Raw genomic sequence first — 25,716 nt, 5'->3', positions numbered from 1 at the left:
TCGCTCCTTGTATTGGGGTGGATGACGCGGCACCCATACCTGTGCTGTGTGCCTGGGGAAGGAAGGGTGATGGGGATGCGGCTGCCATGGTAACACGTCGATTAGATTCAGACCTTTGTGTGTATTTATTTATTTAATATTTCAGTTGCGTGCGTGCTTGCGTGCCTGAGAGGTGACGGGTGTTTTGGAAGTCAGCCTGCAATCGGAATCAGAATAGTAAGACTGGTGTCGCGTTCCTTTTGAGTTATGATTGGCCATAGAATTGCCTATTTAAATATTTGGCTATTCCTTCTCAAGCTCAACAAGTTATACCGGTTGGAACAGTTCTTCGTGGATATAATTCATTCAAGTGCACTTCATTTCCTTGCATGGTTTGATTCAACAAGATTCGTTAAAAACATGTAAATGAAACGAAGGTTTTGTTAATCGTAAATTAATAGGATGGGCTCCAAAGATGTCGCTGTAACGGTCCAAGGATGTCATTGGGAGTGACTGGAGAAGTGGAAGAGGAGGGGAAACGCGTCTGAAATAGCAGAACATTTATCCGGGCGGATTTGTAGACGTCACATATTCTGCACTTGCCCAGGTTGTCTGTTCTGTTTGTGTGTTTCCGAACTGGATTCCGAAAATAACCCTAATGCTGACGCTAACAGCTTGTCTTGTTTTACGTGCCCGGACAAAGGGGATATTATTGGGTGTTAGGCGAGTGTCGACTAAATTGGGGGTACCACCACTTGCATATGTACTCTTGCTTATTTTCGTGTCTTTGTGTGTGTATCTCTGTCTGTGTTTGAAAGCGTGTTTCAGTATAAATCGGTGCGTTGGTGAGTCAGACTGTGTGCAAGTGTCCGTCTGTGTGTGTCTCGTGCCCGTTTGTGTCCGTTAAAACAAACCAATCCGTGCTGATGAGGCTCACGTGTACTTGTCATTCATAGGTAGCCAACCACCCAAAACTACCACCTCTCATCCACTGTCAAGATGAACTCTTACAGAATACTACTATGTGTCGATGAGAGCAAGAGGGAGACATATCCTTGACAACCAGAGAGGGAGGGTCAAAGAGCGACCTGCGTCATTATCCCTGAGAGAGAGACCAGGAATTAGGTGCCAATATGCCTGGTGTGGAAACTCTGAGGGCGTCAGTAGAAAGGAGAAGGTGGGCCTCAGGCCAGGAGAACAAGGGAGGATGGAGAGATCTCGATGAAGAAAAGCGAGCTGGGGAAAGGAGGAGATAAGAGAAAGCACTGCCAGCATATTTTTGGAGTGACAAATCTATTGTTTTTACGTGGCAAACACCCAGAGGTGGGGTTAGGATGCACAGATCAGTGGAGAGGAGACAGATCACTACAAGCCATTGGAGATTATAAAAACTTGAGGTCAACTATTTAATCACCACCTTTCTCTTTCCCCAGACAGTCTTAGCTAGTAGCCTGTTATTAGGCTCCTAGTTGAACATTGACAGGACATATTGTCCCGTTTTGACAATCTGTTTCCAGAGTGAGAGTGACAGGTTATATTGATCTACCTTTGTCCCCCTTCTCCCTGGTTAGGGGATGGATGGGGTGGCGGGAGGTGTTGGGCCCCCTGGCGGGGGTGAGGGTCGGCCGGGTCGTAGTGGAGGAGACTCTAAAAGGCGCAGTAAGGGCAGCCTTCCCTCCCCAGGGTACCGCCTCTCCCAGGCATCGCTGGAGGGTGACAGGTCAGGGGTCGAGGGGTCCGGTTCCGGAGGGGGGCGACGGCGCCTCTCCATCTTGAGTGCCACCAGAGACGGCCTCCCCTTCCATTCAGCTGGCACTCCGACCACCCCAGTCCCCCTGCCCCCTCCTCCAGCCCCCTTCTCCTCCACCCAGCAGCGTTCTGTTGGCTTTTCCTCGTCACGCGCCGCCCTTGCCTCCACTTCCTCCTCCACCGGCACCGGAGTGGTCGTTGTAGCGTTGGGCCCGGAAACCACGACAAACACGGCTTGTAACACCGTGGCAGGCACGCCGGAGATGGGGAGTCTGTCTGGGACGGGGGGCATGGGGGGGTTTGGGATGGGTCTAGACGGGGAGGACTACAGCTACTCCAACCAGTCCACCTTCATCCAGAGACAGTTTGGAGCCATGCTGCAGCCGGGGGTCAACAAGTTCAGCCTGCGCATGTTTGGGTCCCACAAGGCCGTGGCCATGGAGCAGGAGAGACTCAAATCAGCAGGGGAGTGGATCATACACCCCTACAGCGACTTCAGGTACGCACCATACACCCCTACAGCGACTTCAGGTACGCACCATACACCCCTACAGCGACTTCAGGTACGCACCATACACCCCTACAGCGACTTCAGGTACGCACCATACACCCCTACAGCCCTAGGGAATGGAAAATATCATGCCCTCTGACAGCCACTTCAGCTCCACCCCACGGAGAGGGTGGGGTGGAGAGGCAGAGTGAGGGAGGGGAGAAGGAGTCTGGGTGTCTTTGGATGGGAGAGAGACGAGGTGAAAGACACAGTGGGGCCATGACCCAGAGGGAGAATATGTTCATCCTCCTTCAGGTAAGAAAGAGAGGGAAGGAAGAGAGAAGAAGAAAAGAGAGGAGTGATCAGGAGATGGAGAATAGAGGGGATGGATGGATGGATGATGGATAAAGGGATGATCAGAGGGAGAGAGATGTGTTGAGGATATATAAGACAGTGGAGGGAACAGGTCAGACAGAGAGGGGAGAGAAGGAGGGGAGAGGGAGGGATGGAAAGAGAGAGGGGGAGAGAAGGAGGAGAGAGGGAGGGATGGAAAGAGAGAGGGGGAGAGAAAGAGGAGAGAGGGAGGGGGAAGACAGAGAGGGGAGAGAAGGAGGGGAGAGGGAGGGATGGAAAGAGAGAGGGGGAGAGAAGGAGGAGAGAGGGAGGGATGGAAAGAGAGAGGGGGAGAGAAAGAGGAGAGAGGGAGGGGGAAGACAGAGAGGGGAGAGAAGGAGGGGAGAGGGAGGGATGGAAAGAGAGAGGGGGAGAGAAGGAGGAGAGAGGGAGGGGGAAGACAGAGAGGGGAGAGAAGGAGGGGAGAGGGAGGGATGGAAAGAGAGAGGGGGAGAGAAAGAGGTGTGAAAGACAGGACAGCATAGAGAGAGAGCATGTCACCCCTATCAAATCTCATGTAGGATACTCCATTCCATCCATATCAATGAATAAAGGCTGTGTCTTCATTTGACCTCTATAGCCTCATCTCCTTGAGTCCTTTCCTTTCCCTCATAACCACTGAAGAGATTTGATGAGGTTTCCACAGTTTATCAAGTCTTTCAGACCAGTGAAGGAGAGGCTGAGAAGGGGAAGCTAATGGGATGTACCCTGAGAGGAAAGACAGAGGGAGAGAAGAAACGGGATGTGCAGGCTGGCTGGTGGTGAGCTGATGAGGAAGTTGGGGAACATCCTTCAGGAACGTCCTTGTTACTAAGTTAGTAGAAGCTCCTTAGAATAGAGAGAGAAAGAGAGGTTTTGTGAATAGAGGGAGAATTGAAGGAAGGGAATCAGAGGAAGGGGGAGAGAGGGAGGGGGAAAGAGAGAGGGGAGAGAAGGAGGAGAGAGGGAGGGGGAAGACAGAGAGGGGAGAGAAGGAGGAGAGAGGGAGGGGAAAAGACAGAGAGGGGAGAGAAGGAGGAGAGAGGGAGGGGGAAAGACAGAGAGGGGAGAGAAGGAGGAGAGAGGGAGGGGGAAAGAGAGAGGGGAGAGAAGGAGGAGAGAGGGAGGGGGAAAGACAGAGAGGGGAGAGAAGGGGGAGAGAGGGAGGGGAAAAGACAGAGAGGGGAGAGAAGGAGGAGAGAGGGAGGGGGAAAGAGAGAGGGGAGACAAGGAGGAGAGAGGGAGGGGAAAAGACAAAGAGGGGAGAGAAGGGGGAGAGAGGGAGGCGAAAAGACAGAGAGGGAAGACAAGGAGGAGAGAGGGAGGGGAAAAGACAGAGAGGGGAGAGAAGGAGGAGAGAGGGAGGGGAGAAGACAGAGGGGAGAGAAGGAGGAGAGAGAGAGGGGAAAGACACAGGGGAGAGGAGGAGAGACGGAGGGGAGAGAAGGAGGAGAGAGGGAGGGTGAGGGAGGGAGATACTTTCTTAGAATGTGCTGTGTCCTGTCTAGGGGGAAGACAGAGAGGGGAGAGAAGGAGGGGAGAGGGAGGGGAAAAGACAGAGAGGGGAGAGAAGGAGGAGAGAGGGAGGGGGAAAGAGAGAGGGGAGAGAAGGAGGAGAGAGGGAGGGGAAAAGACAGAGGGGAGAGAAGGAGGAGAGAGGGAGGGAAAAAGACAGAGAGGGGAGAGAAGGAGGGGAGAGGGAGGGGAAAAGACAGACAGGGGAGAGAAGGAGGAGAGAGGGAGGGGAAAAGACAGGGAGGGGAAAAGACAGAGAGGGGAGAGAAGGAGGAGAGAGGGAGGGGAAAAGACAGAGAGGGGAGAGAAGGAGGAGAGAGGGAGGGGGAAAGAGAGAGGGGAGACAAGGAGGAGAGAGGGAGGGGAAAAGACAGAGAGGGGAGAGAAGGAGGGGAGAGGGAGGGGAAAAGACAGACAGGGGAGAGAAGGAGGAGAGAGGGAGGGGAAAAGACAGGGAGGGGAAAAGACAGAGAGGGGAGAGAAGGAGGAGAGAGGGAGGGGAAAAGACAGAGAGGGGAGAGAAGGAGGAGAGAGGGAGGGGGAAAGAGAGAGGGGAGACAAGGAGGAGAGAGGGAGGGGAAAAGACAGAGAGGGGAGAGAAGGGGGAGAGAGGGAGGGGAAAAGACAGAGAGGGAAGAGAAGGAGGAGAGAGGGAGGGGAAAAGACAGAGAGGGGAGAGAAGGAGGAGAGAGGGAGGGGAGAAGACAGAGGGGAGAGAAGGAGGAGAGAGAGAGGGGAAAAGACAGAGGGGAGAGGAGGAGAGAGGGAGGGGAGAGAAGGAGGAGAGAGGGAGGGTGAGGGAGGGAGATACTTTCTTAGAATGTGCTGTGTCCTGTCTAGTTTATTTTGGTCAAATTACCTAGTGGCTTCACGGGTGGAATGTTATTCATATTTTTCAGACTTTTATAAGTAATAAACATTATTTCAAAAATGCCGCTGAATATCTGATGTTTCTATGTCAAACAGTTTTGTTATATTTCAGTCTTCTGTGATGTATATAAAGTGTAATATTGGGATGCGAACTCAAAATGGAATACATTTTAACTCTATATCTGACATGGTCAGGTATCTTCTTGTTTTAAGCCCATAACCATGTGTGTGAGATGTGTATTTTAGTTTCAAAGTAGATTTGTTTGACTATCAAGAAACACTGTGACCCTGATTTAGCACACTGCAGTAGGTTAATTGAACCAATCTGATAGAGGATATAATGAGACATGATGTGTTACACACACAACACACACACACATGCACATACATGCACAACACACACACCACATGCACACACTGTGTGTTCTCTGTGTGAAATATCTGTGATGTAAGTTGTCACTGTGCTTGCCCATAAAAATCAATCACGCATAAGCCCTGTTTATACCTGCCGCTAACATGCGTCCTTTGTCCTGATCTTGACCTGGTCTTTCAATCGTGTCTAAAAAATGTGTCTAAAATGTGGGCATAATAAGAATGTGGACAAGTTCAGGACAAAGCACGCATGTTAGCACTCGACTAACCCGTACCCCCGCGCACTGACTCGGTACCCCCTGTGTATTGCCTCGTTATTGTTATTTTATTGTGTTACTTTTTTTAGTAAGTATTTTCTTAACTCTATTTCTTGATTTGATTTGATATAGACAGGGTTTTACATGGAGGCCTGCTGGCCTGGCCCTGTGTGTGTGGTCTTGTGAGTGAACCCACCACAACACCCCCTGCTGGCCTGGCCCTGTGTGTGTGGTCTTGGGAGTGAACCCACCCCACCACAACACTCCCTGCTGGCCTGGCCCTGTGTGTGTGGTCTTGGGAGTGAACCCGCCACAACACCTCCAGCTGGCCTGGCCCTGTGTGTGTGGTCTTGGGAGTGAACCTGCCACAACACCCCCTGCTGGCCTGGCCCTGTGTGTTTGGTCTTGTGAGTGTACCCGCCACAACACCCCCTGCTGGCCTGGCCCTGTGTGTGTGGTCTTGGGAGTGAACCTGCCACAACACCCCCTGCTGGCCTGGCCCTGTGTGTTTGGTCTTGTGAGTGAACCCGCCACAACACCCCCTGCTGGCCTGGCCCTGTGTGTGTGGTCTTGGGAGTGAACCTGCCACAACACCCCCTGCTGGCCTGGCCCTGTGTGTGTGGTCTTGTGAGTGAACCCGCCACAACACCCCCTGCTGGCCTGGCCCTGTGTGTGTGGTTTTGTGAGTGAACCCACCACAACACCCCCTGCTGGCCTGGCCCTGTGTGTGTGGTCTTGTGAGTGAACCTGCCACAACACCCCCTGCTGGCCTGGCCCTGTGTGTGTGGTCTTGTGAGTGAACCTGACACAACACCCCCTGCTGGCCTGGCCCTGTGTGTGTGGTCTTGTGAGTGAACCCACCACAACAAAGCTGGCTACTTACTGACAGTGTTTTAGAATCACAAATCTTTATAGGAAAAAACTGTCACATTGACAGTCCTTAGAATGAGGTGAGGTGATCCTTTAAAATATAATGTCTTTAACTTCAGGAGTTGGATGTCTGTGAACATTTCATCATGTTGAAATCACTTCAGGGAATTAGATGGGTAAACATGTTGAAAACACAGGGCTCCCGAGTGGTGCAGCAGTCTAAGGCACTGCATCTCAGTGCTAGAAGTGTCACCACAGACCCTGGTTCAATTCCAGGCTGTATCACAACCGGCTGTGATTAGGAGTCCCATAGGGCTGTGCACAATTGGCCCAGCGTCGTCCGGGTTAGGGTTTAGCCGGGGTAGGCCGTCATTGTAAATAAAAATTTGTTCTTAACTGACTTGCCTAATTAAATAAAAAATAAATCAAATCACTTTAGGGAATTAGATGAGAAATTGTCTGGTGGTTGCTAGCCTTGGGAGTGTTTGAAACTTTTTTTAACTTTGTAGACTGATGGATAATCAACCACCTGTCGAGTGGTTTCTGTGTGGCGAGAGAGACAGAGTAGTAATCTCCAGACAGGCCTCAGAAACAATGGATTACTTGATCCCCCAGTCTCCTGGCCCACTTTGGTTCCTCCAGCCTCATTCAAACGCACGCACACACACACACATACGAACACACACACACACACACACACACAAACACACACACATACGAACACACACACATTCTCTCTTTTTTCTTTCTCACACTCTACAACTCAATGGAGATCAGCTATCCCTCTACTGATTTCAGTCAGGTGATGGAGGGATGAGGGAAGTACAGAGGAGAGGTTAGAGAATTGGATTTCCTCCCTTTGCACTTATTACTATTCACACATTCCATCACAATATGTAAATGACTGCATTATTCATTATGTTATCACAATTGAATATGCATAAATTATGCATAATATTCTAAATTGTGCATGTAGTGTATTCATTATGCATAATTCAGGCATCTAATCTTTCAATTAGGTACTTGTAGATTGGATATATGAATAGAGAAGGGAGAGCGGCAGACTGGTGAGGAGGGAACAACAGAGGGAACGAAAGACAGAGAGCTTAGTGGCAAAGCCCTAAGGTGTGTTTTGTCCTGATGATGACCTTGGTCTCCGGAGGGGTGTGTGTGTGTGTGTGTGTGTGTGTGTGTGTGTGTGTGTGTGTGTGTGTGTGTGTGTGTGTGTGTGTGTGTGTGTGTGTGTGTGTGTGTGTGTGTGTGTGTGTGTGTGTGTGTGTGTGTGTGTGTAAAGTCTATCTTGTTGAGTCTGGTGATAAGCTCTCACACCCTTCACCTCATTAAGATAATACGAGTAGCCAGGACATAATGAGGAACAGAAAGAGAGGGGGAGACAGTTGGAGAAAAACGTATTAAGAGAGACAATAGAGGGAGAGAGACAATATATTAGATATGCATATATTTCAGGCCAATAAAGCTTTAATTAAGCTAAAATAATAATTGTGAGAATACAGTGAGGCAGGGGGAGGGAGAAAGTGGGGAAAGAAAGTGGAAGGGGAAAGAGGGTAACGAGAGAGAGGGGGAAGGAGAAAGAGTGGAAAGAGAGAGAGGGGGAAGAAGAAAGAGAGGTAAGAGAGAGGGGGGGAAGGAGAAAGGGAGGAAAGAGAGAGGGGGGAGGAGAAAGAGAGGAAAGAGAAGGGGGGAGGAGAAAGAGGGGAAAGAGAGGGTGGAAGGAGAAAGAGGGAAAGATAGAGGGGGGGGGGAAAGAGGGGAAAGAGAGGGTGGAAGGAGAAAGAGGGAAAGATAGAGGGGGAGGAGAAAGAGGGAAAGAGAGAGAGGGGGAAGAAGAAAGAGAGGAACGAGAGAGAGGGGGAAGGAGAAAGGGAGGAAAGAGAGAGAGGGGGAAGGAGAAAGGGAGGAAAGAGAGGGGGGAGGAGAAAGAGGGGAAAGAGAGAGGGTGGAAGGAGAAAGAGGGAAAGAGAGAGAGGGAAAAGTAGATATGTCCCAGATGCTTTAGTTTTGTTTAAGAGAAAGAAGTTGGTATTTACTGTATCAGCTAAGATTAGGAAGATGAGATAAGACTAATTTGCATGTCAGAAATGTTCTGCTATTTCTTTAATAACCTGCAGATACTTCAAGGTGTGGCTGAGCATGTCTCTGCATGTGTGTCTACCCATACACCGGAACCTTAGTTGTAATTTACATTTTGTCAAGTTCAGGAAAACAATTAACTGAGACACAGGAAGGAAGTGACTTGTATTAAGAGAGATGACTGCTTGGTTGGAGTCCATTAGAGCAGAAATTCCATTCCAACTCCAGTCTGCTCATGAATAGAACACTGGTGAGGATGTCAATGAGAATCTTACAATTCAGAATTGGAATTTCTATGACATTCATTTCCTGAAATAAATTGACTGGAACTCTGTTCAGCAAAAACAGATCTGGGAACGTATTCATCCAGATTGGTTTATGTGGGTGTAACAGGATGAATACAGATTGGTTTATGTGGGTGTAACAGGATGAATACAGATTGGTTTATGTGGGTGTAACAGGATGAATACAGATTGGTTTATGTGGGTGTAACAGGATGAATACAGATTGGTTTATGTGGGTGTAACAGGATGAATACAGATTGGTTTTATGTGGGTGTAACAGGATGAATACAGATTGGTTTATGTGGGTGTAACAGGATGAATACAGATTGGTTTATGTGGGTGTAACAGGATGAATACAGATTGGTTTATGTGGGTGTAACAGGATGAATACAGATTGGTTTATGTGGGTGTAACAGGATGAATACAGATTGGTTTATGTGGGTGTAACAGGATGAATACAGATTGGTTTATGTGGGTGTAACAGGATGAATACAGATTGGTTTATGTGGGTGTAACAGGATGAATACAGATTGGTTTATGTGGGTGTAACAGGATGAATACAGATTGGTTTATGTGGGTGTAACAGGATGAATACAGATTGGTTTATGTGGTGTAACAGGATGAATACAGATTGGTTTATGTGGGTCTAACAGGATGAATACAGATTGGTTTATGTGGGTCTAACAGGATGAATACAGATTGGTTTATGTGGGTGTAACAGGATGAATACAGATTGGTTTATGTGGGTGTAACAGGATGAATACAGATTGGTTTATGTGGGTGTAACAGGATGAATACAGATTGAACTAATTTCTCTCACTATGCATCTGGTTCCCTTTTAGCCAACCACACCCAGCCATAGGGCAAATGCACTTAGAACACAAGGTGCTATCTAGAACCTAAAAGTGTTCTTTGGCTGTTCCCATTGGCAAACCCTTTGAAGAACCCATTAGGGGTCCATGTAGAACCCTCTGTGGTTCTACATGGATCTCAAATGAGTTCTACCTGGAAACAAAAAGGGTTCTCCTATGGGGACAGCCGATAACCTTTTGGTAACTTTTTTTCTAGTGTAGAACAGCCAGACTGCCTGGTCTGCAAGTACCCAGCACGTATTGTACCACACAGCAACAATTCAGACACCCATTTCTGAGCATCAAGCATTTTAATCTTTCCCCTGAAAAAAATCCCTCCCATTCTTCCCTTCTCCAGACTTGACCTTTAAATGTTGTCATTTGTTTGTGGGCACAAAAATGTGCTGGTATCAGCTGTCACAACCCAGCTTGGACAAAGGAACCTAATGTGTAGAGACTTAATGAGGTTTGGTGATGTGATGTTCTCTGGAAGGTGTCTGTTCTTTAGTCTCTTCACACACACACATATAAACTCAGGAAAAAAAAGAAACATCCTCTCACTGTCAACTGCGTTTATTTTCAGCAAACTTAACGTGTAAATATTTGTATGAACATAACAAGATTCAACAACTGAGACATAAACTGAACAAGTTCCACAGACATGTGACTAACAGAAATGGAATAATGTGTCCCTCCGATCCAACATTTCCCAGATGTGCTCAATGGGATTGAGATCCGGGCTCTTCGCTGGCCATGGCAGGACATTGACATTCCTGTCTTGCAGGAAATCACGCACAGAATGAGCAGTATGGCTGGTGAAATTGTCATGCTGGAGGGTCATGTCAGGATGAGCCTGCAGGAAGGGTACCACATGAGGGAGGAGGATGTCTTCCCTGTAATGCACAGCGTTGAGATTGCCTGCAATGACAAGCTCAATCCGATGACGCTGTGACACACCGCACCAGACCATGACGGACCCTCCATCTCCAAATCGATCCCGCTCCAGAGTACAGGCCTCGCTGTAACGCTCATTCCTTTGACGATAGACGCGAATCCCACCATCACCCCAGGTGAGACAAAACCGCTACTCGTCAGTGAAGAGCACTTTTTGCCAGTCCTGTCTGGTCCAGTGACGGTGGGTTTGTGCCCAGGAGACGTTGTTGCCTGTGATGTCTGGTGAGGGCCTGCCTTACAACAGGCCTACAATGCCTCAGTCCAGCCTTTCTCAGCCTATTGCGGACAGTCTGAGCACTGATGGAGGGATTGTGCATTCCTGGTATAACTCGGCAGTTGTTGCCATCCTGTACCTGTCCCGCAGGTGTGATGTTCGGATGTACCAATCCTGTGCAGGTGTTGTTACGCGTGGCCTGCCACTGCGAGGACGTCCTGTCTCCCTGTAGTGCTTTCTTCGGCATCTCACAGTACAGACATTGCAATTTATTGCCCTGGCCACATCTGCAGTTCTCATGCCTCCTTGCAGAATGCCTAAGGCACATTCACACAGCTGAGCAGGGACCCTGGGCAGCTTTCTTTTGGGGGTTTTCAGAGTCAGTAGAAAGGCCTCTTTAGTGTCCTAAGTTTTCATAACTATGACCTTAATTGTCTACCGTCTGTAAGCTGTTAGTGTCTTAAAGACCGTTCCACAGGTGCATGTTCATTAATTGTTTATGGTTCATTGAACAAGAATGGAAAACAGTGTTTAAACCCTTTACAATGAAGATGTGTGAAGTTTAGGATTTTTATATAGTGTTTAGTTTATATATAGTGGCGGGTTTCAGTTACAAGATCTTATTAAGGCTGGGTCTAGACATACAAACACACACCACCAGTTAAACCACTTTATTATCAGATTTCGGCAGCGTTCCTCATATACACAACTCAAAGCAAACAGAGTAAATACTTTGTTACCAATGGAAGATCCTCCAAATTCAGTCTTTAGGGGTTCCATCCTTGTTGAAATCATCAGTTCCTTTTTTCCGGTAAACCTCTTTTTCCACTGTACGCACTACCTCGCCAATCATCTCCTACTCGTTCACCTGCCGGGGTCAAAGGAAAGAACCAAGAAAGAAAACTAGGGCGCGGTTAAGTAGAGGCCCTGATTGGTTTCAGCTGTCCGCAGTTTGGCTCTAATTACAACTGGAGACAGGTGTGGCTGTTCCGCTACAGTCTAGAAGTTTCCCCTGAAATGTCCATGTGCCTGCCTCTGAGGAAATGTTAACTTAGCTGTCCATGGTTCTGGCAAGCAGAAAACACAGAAACCTTGCAGGCACATACCGTCCATTCACCATACAGCCCCTGAAACCGCTACAATATATATATATATGTGTCTCTCTCTCCTTCGGTCTGTCTGGCTGTCTGCTTTGTACATAATCTCTGAGCCTCACAGAGACAGATAATATGTTGTTATATGTGCTACTTGAATCTACTGAGGTTTAGCCATACCTTCATTTATCTATGTTAAAGACTACTGGCAGACAAGCCAGAGCAGTGTGTAGGGGGTTAGATAGTGGTGTCTTCTGCCAGACTAGAGGAGTAGTGTGTAGGGGGTTAGATAGTGGTGTCTTCTGCCACACTAGAGGAGTAGTGTGTAGGGGGGTTAGATAGTGGTGTCTTCTGCCAGACTAGAGGAGCAGTGTGTAGGGGGTTAGATAGTGGTGTCTTCTGCCAGACTAGTGGAGCAGTGTGTAGGGGGTTAGATAGTGGTGTCTTCTGCCAGACTAGAGGAGCAGTGTGTAGGGGGTTAGATAGCGGTGTCTTCTGCCAGACTAGTGGAGTAGTGTGTAGGGGGTTAGATAGTGGTGTCTTCTGCCAGACTAGTGGGATCAGTGTGTAGGGGGTTAGATAGTGGTGTCTTCTGCCAGACTAGAGGAGCAGTGTGTAGGGGGTTAGATAGTGGTGTCTTCTGCCAGACTAGTGGGAGCAGTGTGTAGGGGGTTAGATAGTGGTGTCTTCTGCCAGACTAGAGGAGTAGTGTGTAGGGGGTGAGATAGTGGTGTCTTCTGCCAGACTAGAGGAGCAGTGTGTAGGGGGTTAGATAGTGGTGTCTTCTGCCAGACTAGTGGGAGCAGTGTGTAGGGGGTGAGATAGTGGTGTCTTCTGCCAGACTAGTGGGAGCAGTGTGTAGGGGGTTAGATAGTGGTGTCTTCTGCCAGACTAGAGGAGCAGTGTGTAGGGGGTTAGATAGTGGTGTCTTCTGCCAGACTAGAGGAGTAGTGTGTAGGGGGTTAGATAGTGGTGTCTTCTGCCAGACTAGAGGAGTAGTGTGTAGGGGGGTTAGATAGTGGTGTCTTCTGCCAGACTAGAGGAGCAGTGTGTAGGGGGTTAGATAGTGGTGTCTTCTGCCAGACTAGAGGAGTAGTGTTGTAGGGGGTTAGATAGTGGTGTCTTCTGCCAGACTAGTGGGAGTAGTGTGTAGGGGGTTAGATAGTGGTGTCTTCTGCCAGACTAGAGGAGTAGTGTGTAGGGGGTTAGATAGTGGTGTCTTCTGCCAGACTAGAGGAGCAGTGTGTAGGGGTTTAGATAGTGGTGTCTTCTGCCAGACTAGAGGAGTAGTGTGTAGGGGGTTAGATAGTGGTGTCTTCTGCCAGACTAGTGGAGCAGTGTGTAGGGGGTGAGATAGTGGTGTCTTCTGCCAGACTAGAGGAGCAGTGTGTAGGGGGTTAGATAGTGGTGTCTTCTGCCAGACTAGTGGAGCAGTGTGTAGGGGGTGAGATAGTGGTGTCTTCTGCCAGACTAGAGGAGTAGTGTGTAGGGGGTTAGATAGTGGTGTCTTCTGCCAGACTAGAGGAGCAGTGTGTAGGGGGTTAGATAGTGGTGTCTTCTGCCAGACTAGAGGAGTAGTGTGTAGGGGGGTGAGATAGTGGTGTCTTCTGCCAGACTAGAGGAGCAGTGTGTAGGGGGTTAGATAGTGGTGTCTTCTGCCAGACTAGAGGGGCAGTGTGTAGGGGGTTAGATAGTGGTGTCTTCTGCCAGACTAGTGGAGCAGTGTGTAGGGGGTGAGATAGTGGTGTCTTCTGCCAGACTAGAGGAGCAGTGTGTAGGGGGTTAGATAGTGGTGTCTTCTGCCAGACTAGTGGAGCAGTGTGTAGGGGGTGAGATAGTGGTGTCTTCTGCCAGACTAGAGGAGTAGTGTGTAGGGGGTTAGATAGTGGTGTCTTCTGCCAGACTAGAGGAGCAGTGTGTAGGGGGTTAGATAGTGGTGTCTTCTGCCAGACTAGAGGAGTAGTGTGTAGGGGGGTGAGATAGTGGTGTCTTCTGCCAGACTAGAGGAGCAGTGTGTAGGGGGTTAGATAGTGGTGTCTTCTGCCAGACTAGAGGAGCAGTGTGTAGGGGGTGAGATAGTGGTGTCTTCTGCCAGACTAGTGGGAGCAGTGTGTAGGGGGGTGAGATAGTGGTGTCTTCTGCCAGACTAGTGGGAGCAGTGTGTAGGGGGTTAGATAGTGGTGTCTTCTGCCAGACTAGAGGAGCAGTGTGTAGGGGGTTAGATAGTGGTGTCTTCTGCCAGACTAGAGGAGTAGTGTGTAGGGGGGTGAGATAGTGGTGTCTTCTGCCAGACTAGAGGAGCAGTGTGTAGGGGGTTAGATAGTGATGTCTTCTGCCAGACTAGAGGAGCAGTGTGTAGGGGGTTAGATAGTGGTGTCTTCTGCCAGACTAGAGGAGCAGTGTGTAGGGGGTTAGATAGTGGTGTCTTCTGCCAGACTAGAGGAGCAGTGTGTAGGGGGTGAGATAGTGGTGTCTTCTGCCAGACTAGAGGAGTAGTGTGTAGGGGGGTTAGATAGTGGTGTCTTCTGCCAGACTAGAGGAGCAGTGTTTAGGGGGTTAGATAGTGGTGTCTTCTGCCAGACTAGAGGAGTAGTGTGTAGGGGGTGAGATAGTGGTGTCTTCTGCCAGACTAGTGGGAGTAGTGTGTAGGGGGGTTAGATAGTGGTGTCTTCTGCCAGACTAGAGGGAGTAGTGTGTAGGGGGTTAGATAGTGGTGTCTTCTGCCAGACTAGTGGGAGTAGTGTGTAGGGGGTTAGATAGTGGTGTCTTCTGCCAGACTAGAGGAGTAGTGTGTAGGGAGTGAGATAGTGGTGTCTTCTGCCAGATTAGTGGGAGTAGTGTGTAGGGAGTGAGATAGTGGTGTCTTCTGCCAGACTAGAGGAGTAGTGTGTAGGGGGTTAGATACTGGTGTCTTCTGCCAGACTAGTGGAGCAGTGTGTAGGAGGGTTAGATAGTGGTGTCTTCTGCCAGACTAGTGGGAGTCTAATAGCTCTCCTCTCCTCTCCCAGGTTCTACTGGGATCTGATCATGTTGTGTCTGATGATAGTGAACCTCTCCCTCTCCTCTCCTCTCCTCTCCTCTCCTCTCCTCTCCTCTCCTCTCCTCTCCTCTCCTCTCCTCTCCTCTCCTCTCCTCTCCTCTCCTCTCCTCTCCTCTCCTCTCCTCTCCTCTCCTCTCCTCTCCTCTCCTCTCCTCTCCTCTCCTCTCCTCTCCTCTCCTCTCTCTCCCTGCCCTCCCTCCCCCTCCTCTCCTCTCCCAGGTTCTACTGGGATCTGATCATTTTGTGTCTGATGATAGGAAACCTCTCTCTCTCCCTCTCTCCCCCTCTCCTCTCCTCTCCTCTCCCAGGTTCTACTGGGATCTGATCATGTTGTGTCTGATGATAGGAAACCTCTCTCTCTCCCTCTCTCCCCTCCCCTCCTCTCCCAGGTTCTACTGGGATCTGATCATGTTGTGTTTGATGATGGGGAACCTGATCATCCTGCCAGTAGGAATCACCTTCTTTAAGGATGAGAACACACCTCCCTGGATCATCTTCAACGTGGTCTCTGATACTCTCTTCCTGGTTGACCTGGTCCTCAACTTCAGGACCGGTATCGTCAAGGAGGACAGCACTGAGATACTGCTAGACCCCAAGTCAGTGTGTGTGTGTGTGTGTGTGTGTGTGTGTGTGTGTGTGTGTGTGTGTGTGTGTGTGTGTGTGTGTGTGTGTGTGTGTGTGTGTGTGTGTGTGTGTGTGTGTGTGTGTGTGTGTGTGTCTGTCTGTCTGTCTGTCTGTCTGTCTGTCTGTCTGTCTGTCTGTCTGTCTGTCTGTCTGTCTGTCTGTCTGTCTGTCTGTCTGTCTGTCTGTCTGTCTGTCTGTCTGTCTGTCTGTCTGTCTGTCTGTCTGTCTGTCTGTCTGTCTGTCTGTCTGTCTGTCTGTCTGTCTGTCTGTCTGTCTGTCTGTCTGTCTGTCTGTCTGTCTGTCTGTCTGTGTGTGTGTGTGTGTGTGTGTGTGTGTGTGTGTGTGTGTGTGTGTGTGTGTGTGTGTGTGTGTGTGTGTGTGTGTGTGTGTGTGTGTGTGTGTGTGTGTGTGTGAAGGTGACATAGAGCTGGAGGCAATGTTTCCCTGTGTGGTATTCTTCCAGAATGTGAATGAATGGAGTTGTTTGTTATTTCTTCTAAAGAACCATAACTACTGGGGCCGTAGGAATCAATGTTGGTCTTTGCTATGCTAAGCTAACTGTGAGACCATAGGAATAATACCAGAATGCTAAGCTAACTGTGAGACCATAGAAATTACTTTTATAGTATGCTATGCTACCACAGGGCTATCCGTCAGCGCTACCTAAAGAGCTGGTTTGCGGTGGACTTTGTGTCGTCCATCCCTGTGGACTACATCTTCCTGATGGTGGACTTGGAGGCCCGGCTGGACTCAGAGGTTTACAGGACGGCCAGGGCCCTCCGCATCGTACGCTTCACCAAGATCCTCAGCCTGCTACGCCTGCTGCGCCTGTCACGACTCATACGCTACATCCACCAGTGGGAGGAGGTGAGAGGCCGGGAACACAGGGAGAGGAGGTAGAGAAAGAGGGGAGGGAGGGAAAGAGAGACTTACGTCCACTATCACAAATCACTGGTTACATCCTCCAGAGAGAAGGTAGAGGGCAGTCAGTGGAACATGCCAGAGGGGAGGGAGAGAGGGAGGTGAGAGGAGAGAGGCAGAGGCTGAGAGTTGGAAAGGAGAGGTCAGCGTAGTATAGGGGAAAGAGAGACCGCTACGGGGGAAGCTGATCTATCTCTTCATTGGGGAAGAGGCAACTGTCATAAAAGGTGCCCGCGCAAGACGTCAATAAACTAAAGTGATGTCAAACTCTCCCCCTCCAGATCTTCCATATGACCTATGACCTGGCCAGTGCCATGGTGAGGATAGTCAACCTGATAGGCATGATGCTGCTGCTGTGCCACTGGGACGGATGTCTACAGTTCCTGGTTCCCATGCTGCAGGACTTCCCCCTGGACTGCTGGGTCTCCAAGAATAACATGGTGGTGAGTTACACTGTCTGTCTGTCTGCGTGTCTGTCTGTCTGTCTGTCTCTGTTTATCTGTCTTCCTGTCTGTCTGGCTGCCTGTGACTGTCTGTCCATCTGTGACTGTCTGTCTGACTGTCTTTACCTGTCTGTCTGTCTGTCTGTCTGTCTGTCTGTCTGTCTGTCTGTCTGTCTGTCTGTCTGTCTGTCTGTCTGTCTGTCTGTCTGTCTGTCTGTCTGTCTGTCTGTCTGTCTGTCTGTCTGTCTGTCTGTCTCTGTTTATCTGTCTTCCTGTCTGTCTGGCTGCCTGTGACTGTCTGTCTATCTGTGACTGTCTGTCTGACTGTCTTTACCTGTCTGTCTGTCTGTCTGTCTGTCTGTCTGTCTGTCTGTCTGTCTGTCTGTCTGTCTGTCTGTCTGTCTGTCTGTCTGTCTGTCTGTCTGTCTGTCTGTCTGTCTGTCTGTCTGTCTGTCTGTGTTTATCTGTCTTCCTGTCTGTCTGGCTGCCTGTGACTGTCTGTCTATCTGTGACTGTCTGTCTGACTGTCTTTACCTGTCTGTATATCTGTCTGTCTGTCTGTCTGTCTGTCTGTCTGTCTGTCTGTCTGTCTGTCTGTCTGTCTGTCTGTCTGTCTGTCTGTCTGTCTGTCTGTCTGTCTGTCTGTCTGTCTGTCTGTCTGTCTGTCTGTCTGTCTGTCTGTCTGTCTGTCTGTCTGTCTGTCTGTCTGTCTGTCTGACATTATTGATATTGTGTTTGTGTGTGCACTGATTACTGGGTAGTGGACTGATTGTGTGTGTAGCCAGAGAGAGAGAGAGAGAGTGTGTGTGTGGACAGAGAGAGAGAGAGAGAGAGAGAGAGTGTGTGTGTGTAGACAGAGAGAGAGTGTGTGTGTGTGTGTGTAGACAGTTCATGTAGCAGCATGTCTGGTTGTAATAAAAGGCACTATCAACACAATAAAACATTAACCAACTTAAACATCCTACAGATAGAGTGGATGGAGATATGAACACACACACGCACACACACGCACACACACACACACACACACACACACACACACACACACACATACATGGCTGTGTGTTTCGCTGACTCCCGTCTCGGCAGTGTTTCCTCAGTGGTTGCCGGGGTGACTGTTGCTAGGCCAGCTGAGGCTGAGTGTTTTCCCCCAGAGAAAGCCATGTGCCACCCACCGGACCATTTAACAGAACAGGATATAATTGGCCTCACACACACACAAGCAATCACAAACATAGTCACACACACACTCAGCCTGAGATAAATATGCTTCATTGCATGATTGGCTAACACACACTGGCTTTATAACATATTTTAGAGCCATTTTGTTATTATCATTATTATTTTCCTCTAGCTTTTGCCTGTTAGTAGTCTGTTTTACACAGCAGGAAGTGGAAAAGCAATGAGCAACTCTACCAAGCACTTTACAGCCACAGTTTTAGCCTAGGTTAAACAGTTACACAGGCCATTCTACAGAGAGAGTCCGAGAGGAAGAGGGAGAAGAAGGTAGAAGGGATGAGTGGTACAACACTAGTTAACTAGCTATTACCTTAACTAGTGTTGTACCACTCATCCCTCCCTCCCTCCCTTCCACCTTCTTCTCCCTCTCCCTCTCACTCTCAGACTCCCTCTGTAGAATGGCCTGTTTAACTCTCTCTCCACCTCTCTCTCCATCTCTCTCTCCACCTCTCTCTCGTACTCTCGGACTCCCTCTGTAGAAGGGCCTGTTTAACTCTCTCTCCATCTCTCTCTCCATCTCTCTCTCCACCTCTCTCTCTTCCTCTCGGACTCCCTCTGTAGAAGGGCCTGTTTAACTCTCTCTCCACCTCGCCCTCTTCCTCTGTAGAAGGGCCTGTTTAACTCTCTCTCCACCTCGCCCTCTTCCTCTGTAGAAGGGCCTGTTTAACTCTCTCTCCACCTCTCCCTCTCCCTCTGTAGAAGGGCCTGTTTAACTCTCTCTCCACCTCTCTCTCCACCTCTTCCTCTCGGACTCCCTAGGTAGAAGGGCCTGTTTAACACTCTCGCCACCTCTCCCTCTTCCTCTGTAGAAGGGCCTGTTTAACTCTCTCTCCACCTCTCCCTCTTCCTCTGTAGAAGGGCCTGTTTAACTCTCTCTCCACCTCTCCCTCTCCCTCTGTAGAAGGGCCTATTTAACTCTCTCTCCACCTCTCTCTCCATCTCTCTCTCTCCGTCCAGAATGATACGTGGGGGATCCAGTACTCCTATGCCCTTTTCAAAGCAATGAGCCACATGTTGTGTATTGGCTACGGTGCCCAGGCTCCAGAGGGCATGACAGACGTGTGGCTCACCATGCTCAGTATGATCATTGGTGCCACCTGCTATGCCATGTTCATCGGCCATGCCACCGCTCTCATACAGTCCCTGGACTCCTCAAGACGACAGTACCAGGAGAAAGTAAGAGATTAGGACCCTCTCTATCCCTCCCTCCCTCCATCTCTCTCTCTCCATTCCTCTGTCCCTTATTCTCTTTACCCTACCATTCATCAAATTCATTTGATGACTCCTCAAAGGCAGGAGACGGTAAAGGAACCATACTCCACTCATAAACAATCTTCCTGTTCATCCAGTCAAGTGTGTATTATACTGTAGTAAAGCAGTATAGTGTGTATTATACTGCAGTGAAGCAGTATAGTGTATTATACTGTAGTAAAGCAGTATAGTGTGTATTATACTGCAGTGAAGCAGTATAGTGTGTATTATACTGTAGTAAAGCAGTATAGTGTGTATTATACTGTAGTAAAGCAGTATAGTGTGTATTATGCTGCAGTGAAGCAGTATAGTGTGTATTATACTGTAGTAAAGCAGTATAGTGTGTATTATACTGTAGTAAAGCAGTATAGTGTGTATTATACTGTAGTAAAGCAGTATAGTGTGTATTATACTGCAGTAAAGCAGTATAGTGTGTATTATACTGCAGTGAAGCAGTATAGTGTGTATTATACTGTAGTAAAGCAGTATAGTGTGTATTATACTGTAGTAAAGCAGTATAGTGTGTATTATATGGTAGTAAAGCAGTATAGTGTGTATTATACTGTAGTAAAGCAGTATAGTGTGTATTATACTGTAGTAAAGCAGTATAGTGTGTATTATACTGTAGTAAAGCAGTATAGTGTGTATTATACTGTAGTAAAGCAGCAGCACCCATATTGTGTGTGTATGTGTGCTTTTATTAACGCTGTATTAACAATGTATTAACATTGTATTAACATTGTATTAACATTGTATTCACGTTGTATGAATGTTGTATTAACATTGTATTAACATTGTATTCACGTTGTATGAATGTTGTATTAACATTGTATTAACGTTGTATTAACATTGTATTCACGTTGTATGAATGTTGTATTAACATTGTATTAACGCTGTATTAACATTGTATTCACGTTGTATGAATGTTGTATTAACATTGTATTAACGCTGTATTAACAATGTATTAACATTGTATTCACGTTGTATTAACATTGTATTAACGTTGTATTAACATTGTATTCACGTTGTATGAATGTTGTATTAACATTGTATTCACGTTGTATGAATGTTGTATTAACGTTGTATTAACATTGTATTAACGTTGTATTAACATTGTATTAACATTGTATTGACTTTGTATTGACGCTGTATTGACGCTTTATTGACGCTGTATTGACGCTGTATCGTTGTATTCCCGTTGTATTGACATTGTATTGACGTTGTATTGACGTTGTGTTCCAGTATAAGCAGGTGGAGCAGTACATGTCGTTCCATAAGCTCCCTGCAGATGTCCGTCAGAGGATTCATGAGTACTACGAGCATCGCTTCCAGGGCAAGATGTTTGACGAGGAGAACATACTGGGTGAACTCAGCGAACCACTAAAGGAGGTAACACACGCACACACACACACACACACACACACACACACACACACACACACACACACACACACACACACACACGCACGCACAAGGCAAGCACACACACGCACAAGGCAAGCACACACGCGCACGAGCCATGGATACAGGCACACACGCGCACACACACGCGCGCACGAGGCACGCACACACACAAGCCACTTATGCAGGCACACGGGCAGGCACACGGGCAGGCACACGGGCAGGCACACGGGCAGACACACGGGCAGGCACACGGGCAGGCACACGGGCAGGCACACGGGCAGGCACACGGGCAGGCACACATGCACACACACTGTTACAATTTACGAAAGCTAGCTATAGTGTAACAAAAAAAACTCCTGCTCAAACCAGTCGATTCAAACTGCCTCAAACACATTTTACATGAAAGAAAATTAAAACGTACTGATACAATTCAGTTTTTGTGCATTCTAACTGACTTCCCAACTCCTCCCTCCCCCTCTCTTTCCCCCCCTCTCAGGCGATAGTTAGCTTTAACTGCCGTAGCCTGGTGGCTCACATGCCGCTGTTTGCTAACGCGGACCCTAACTTTGTGACGGCAGTGCTGACCAAGCTTCGCTTCGAGGTGTTCCAGCCCAATGACTTCATCATCCGTGAGGGCACGGTGGGACGCAAGATGTACTTCATTCAACACGGACGAGTCGGCATACTCACCCGCGGAAACAAGGAGACCAAACTCAGTGACGGGTCCTACTTTGGGGGTGAGGGGAGGAGGGAGAATGGGGAGGGAGGGTTGAGGGTAAGGACAGTGTGAGGAAAAAGGGAAGTGGAAGGGGAGAGGTGTGACTGTGAGTTAGATTAATCAGTTCTTCAATTTCACAATTTCTTCAACAAAATCTTATTTTTTCCAGTCTCTCACCCCTCTTCCCTTCTCCCTCTTTATCCACACCTGCACTTCCTCCTCTCTCTCTGTCCATCTCCCTCTCTCTCACTCACTCTCCCGCTCTCTCAGAGATCTGTCTGTTGACTCGGGGCCGGAGGACGGCGAGCGTCAGAGCAGATACATACTGTCGTCTCTACTCCCTCAGTGTGGACAGCTTCAACGAGGTCCTGGAGGAACACCCTATGATGAGGCGGGCCTTCGAGACGGTGGCCGTCGACCGGTTGGACCGCATCGGTACTAATCCTCTCCCGATTGGCTCAAGCACCTGCCAATCGGTCCATTACTTGCAATGACTTTCAGTTTTCAATTCAGTTTCATTTCTATAGCACTTTGTGCAAAGACCTTGCCAGTGAATAGCATTTTTCAAATAAATTCAGATTTTATTTCTAAAGTGCTTTGTAAATGACCTGCAGAAGCCCTTCAAGGCAGGTTAAGGGAGAGAGAAACTATTTTCCCTTTTATACTTTAACTATTTGCACATAATATGACATTTGAAAAGGCCTTATTCTTTTGGAACTTTAGTGAGTGTAATGTTTACTGTAAATGTGTGTTGTTTATTTTACTTTTGTTTATTATGTACTGTTAAAATATGTGTCCCATGCCAATAAAGCCCTTTGAATTGAATTGAATTGAATTGAGAAACTGCTAGAAAAACAGAGAGCTGTTAGAACAGAGAGCTGTTAGAACAGAGAGCTGTTAGAACAGAGAGCTAGAGTAGATACCTGGTTCTGTTTGTGATCTGTAATCCGCCACTCAGCCCTGTCAGCCTCGTTACAACTGTGTTGTTTGACCCTCACTTTAGTTTCTACCACTTTCTTCTTGCTCTTGTTTTCCTCCATTTGTGTCAGACAGGAACAGTATCCATCCCCTCCATCAGTTTGTTTCTGTTTTGATTGTTTCATTCTATTCTCTTCTCTCTTCTTTGTTCTCCTCTGCAGGTAGGAAGAACTCTATCCTGATGAGGAAGCCGTCCCAGGCGGGTTCCATGGCGGGGGGCAGCGGTTTGGGGCGTGGGGGTCGAGGAGGAGGGGGGGCGGGGCTAGGCATGGGGGGGCTGGGCTCCTGTGACAGCATGCTGGTTCAGCAGATTGTTAAACACGACAGCATGCCAGCCATGCAGGAGGCCATCGCTGCTGCCGCTGCAGGAAGGGGAGGGGCCACGGGAGGAAGTGGTACGGTCTCCCCTAGGCCCCACCCACTGATCTGGGCTCCACTGATCCACGCTCCGCTCCAGACGGCGGCCGCTACGACTAACGTGGCCATCGCCCTCATGCACCAGCAGCAGCAGCAACAGCAGCTTCAACATCAGCTACAGCAGCAACATGCGCTAGGAGGCGCTATATTCCTCCCCTCCATCTCTCCATCATCCTCCGTCTCCTTCCCCCTCTCCCCCCCGCGGCCCCCTGTCCTGCAGCCCCTGCGCCCCTCTGTGAGTTCCCTCATTGGGATGATGGGGGTAGGAGGGATGGGGGGGCTGTCCCCTAGAGGGGGGTTTCCTGCCTTCCCCTCCCCCTCGCCCTTCCCCATGGCCCCCCCGGGAGGTGTGATATCACCCCCTGTTGCTCAAACCCCACCCACACCGGCCTCCTCTGTCTCCACGTCGGTCCAATTAGGAAAGACCCTGCACTACAGTCTCCGCCTCCACCCGGAATACTCTTCAGTGATGGGTGGAACCCCAGGAATCCCCAAGGTAGGAGGGGCCACCACACCCCATCTGTTCTACCACGTGAATCCAACTGCAGCCACCAGTGTCATGTCAGACACTTGCAGTTCCATGGCTGGCCAGCATGGAGCCAAGGAGGCGCTATTGCGTCACGGAGGCAGCAGCAACCAGGGCCTGCCTGCACTTGGGAGGCTCACCCAGGAGGCCAGGCTCCTCTCAGCCTCGCAGCCCACCCTGCCTCATCGATCCTGGGCAAGCATGCAGCCTCACCCCCCTCTCGAGCGGAAGGCCTCTGGAGGTAACCTGCTGCCAGCCTCGTTCCTGGCTGGGACGCAGCTAGCCAGGGGTGGCAGTGTGGGGGTGTTGACTACTCCCCTACCAGTACAAGTCCCAGCACAACGGTTACAGATGCCCCCCTTCAATGCACAGATACAAGCACATAACCTGGGCTCTATACAGCCCCTCCCTGATCCTGTCTCTACACACTGCCCTGCACACACACACACAGCCACACACACACATCCTGTCGCTGTACCTGCAGCCACACCCACATCAGCTTCTCCCCTGGCCTCCTACACTTCCTCCCCCAAACAAACCCCCCTCTCCTTTGCCACCCCCTCCCCTGCTCCCGCTCCTTTCTCCCTCATCCCAGCCCTGCCACTAACCCCTCGCCCCAAACTCACCCCTACACCCCCATCTCGCTCCTCCTCTCCTCCCCACTGCTCCATCCCTCCCTCTGCCGGAACTACTCCACTCACATCAACCCCTCGCCCCAAACCCACCCCTACACCCCCATCTCGCTCCTCCTCTCCTCCCCACTGCTCCATCCCTCCCTCTGCCGGAACTACTCCACTCACATCAACCCCTCGCCCCAAACCCACCCCTACACCCCCATCTCGCTCCTCCTCTCCTCCCCACTGCTCCATCCCTCCCTCTTCCGGAACTACTCCACTCACCTCAACCCCTCGCCCCAAACCCACCCCTACACCCCCATCTCGCTCTTCTTCCCCCTCTCCCTCCTCCACTCCCCCTCCCTCCTCTGTCAGTGCTCCTCTCTCACTTCCACAAACCCATGGGCGCAAGTCCTCTCTCGCGTCCCCCTCTCCCCCCTCCTCTTCCCTACCCTCCTCTCCCACTCTTCTTCAGAGCCCCCTAATCAAGTCCTCCCCTACACCCCCCTCCCCTTACCCTCTATCTGGGCCCACCCCTACCCCCTCTAAAGCCTTTACCCCTATCCAGACTCGTACCCCTACCACTACCCTCTCTCAACCCTCCAATCGTCCCCCTACCCCTATTTCTACTCCTGTTCCCATTCAGAGCCAAACCCTAACTGCAACCCCCACCCCAGCCTCCACTCCCACCCCAGTCCCCACCCCAGCCCCCACCCCAGCCTCCACTCCCACCCCAGCCTCCACCCCAGCTTCCACTCCCACCCCAGTCTCCACCCCAGCCTCCACTCCCACCCCAGCCTCCACCCCAGCCTCCACTCCCATACTAGCCTCCACTCCCACCCCAGCCTCCACCCCAGCCTCCACTCCCATACTAGCTCCAACCTCAACCTTGATTCCCACCCCTTCTTCCAGTAAACCTCCCACTCCTATCTCTATTCCTTCACCTGCCCTTATGAAAAGCCAAACTCTAACCCCAACACCTACCAGTTCTAAACCTCAGGCCCCAACCTCAACTTCAACCCCCAAACCTCCCCCTACCCATACTGCCAAACATGCCCCTGTTCAAACCTCCACCCATACCCCAACACCCACATCTAAGCATTCTCTTACTCCTGTACCCATCGCCTCCGATGCTGCAATTCAAGCCCCAACAAAAGGCTCAGCCCACACCCCAAAACAGACCCCAGCAGCCCAAACCCTAGTCCAAACCCCTGCCCCAAAACCCACTTCTAAATGTTCTGTTACCCCCACAATCCCACCTGTACCTATCCATACCCCAAAACAATCCTCCACCCCCAAACCTGCATCAACCCATACCCCAAAACAGAGCCAAACTTTAGGTCCTGTCCCCACACCTACCTGTACCCCTTACACCAGTCATGCTCCAAAGCTGACCACAGCCATAACACCTGTCCAAACCTCCACTACTACCCTCCCACCCACTCAGTTGGTCCCAGGCCCTGCCACCTCCCTCTCTCAAACCTCTTGCCCCCCAGCCACCTCTGCCCCCTCCGCCTCTCCCAAAGGGGTCAAGAAGGACCCGTAGCTGCCTCAGACAGGGAAAGACTAATAGGGACTG

At 49.7% G+C, this 25,716-nt stretch overlaps 1 protein-coding gene across 1 annotated transcript; it reads left to right on the top strand.

Moving 5' to 3' along the window:
- Window positions 1-184: 184 nt before the first annotated feature.
- On the top strand, window positions 185-25,052 carry LOC109885413 (potassium/sodium hyperpolarization-activated cyclic nucleotide-gated channel 3-like). Its single transcript, XM_031803391.1, has 12 exons — window positions 185-2,227; window positions 15,392-15,598; window positions 16,271-16,493; window positions 16,829-16,990; window positions 19,187-19,405; window positions 20,723-20,869; window positions 21,381-21,621; window positions 21,873-22,037; window positions 22,742-23,127; window positions 23,218-23,847; window positions 24,613-24,709; window positions 24,784-25,052. Exons 1-12 carry the CDS (start codon window positions 1,554-1,556, stop codon window positions 25,050-25,052), a joined length of 3,420 nt encoding a protein of 1,139 aa, XP_031659251.1. The 5' UTR covers window positions 185-1,553.
- Window positions 25,053-25,716: the final 664 nt, after the last annotated feature.

The sequence above is a fragment of the Oncorhynchus kisutch genome, linkage group LG2 (assembly GCF_002021735.2).
Source record: "Oncorhynchus kisutch isolate 150728-3 linkage group LG2, Okis_V2, whole genome shotgun sequence".
Lineage (NCBI taxonomy): Eukaryota > Metazoa > Chordata > Actinopteri > Salmoniformes > Salmonidae > Oncorhynchus > Oncorhynchus kisutch.
Note: the sequence above shows the minus strand (reverse complement) of the source record. Positions and strands in the feature narration are given on the sequence as shown.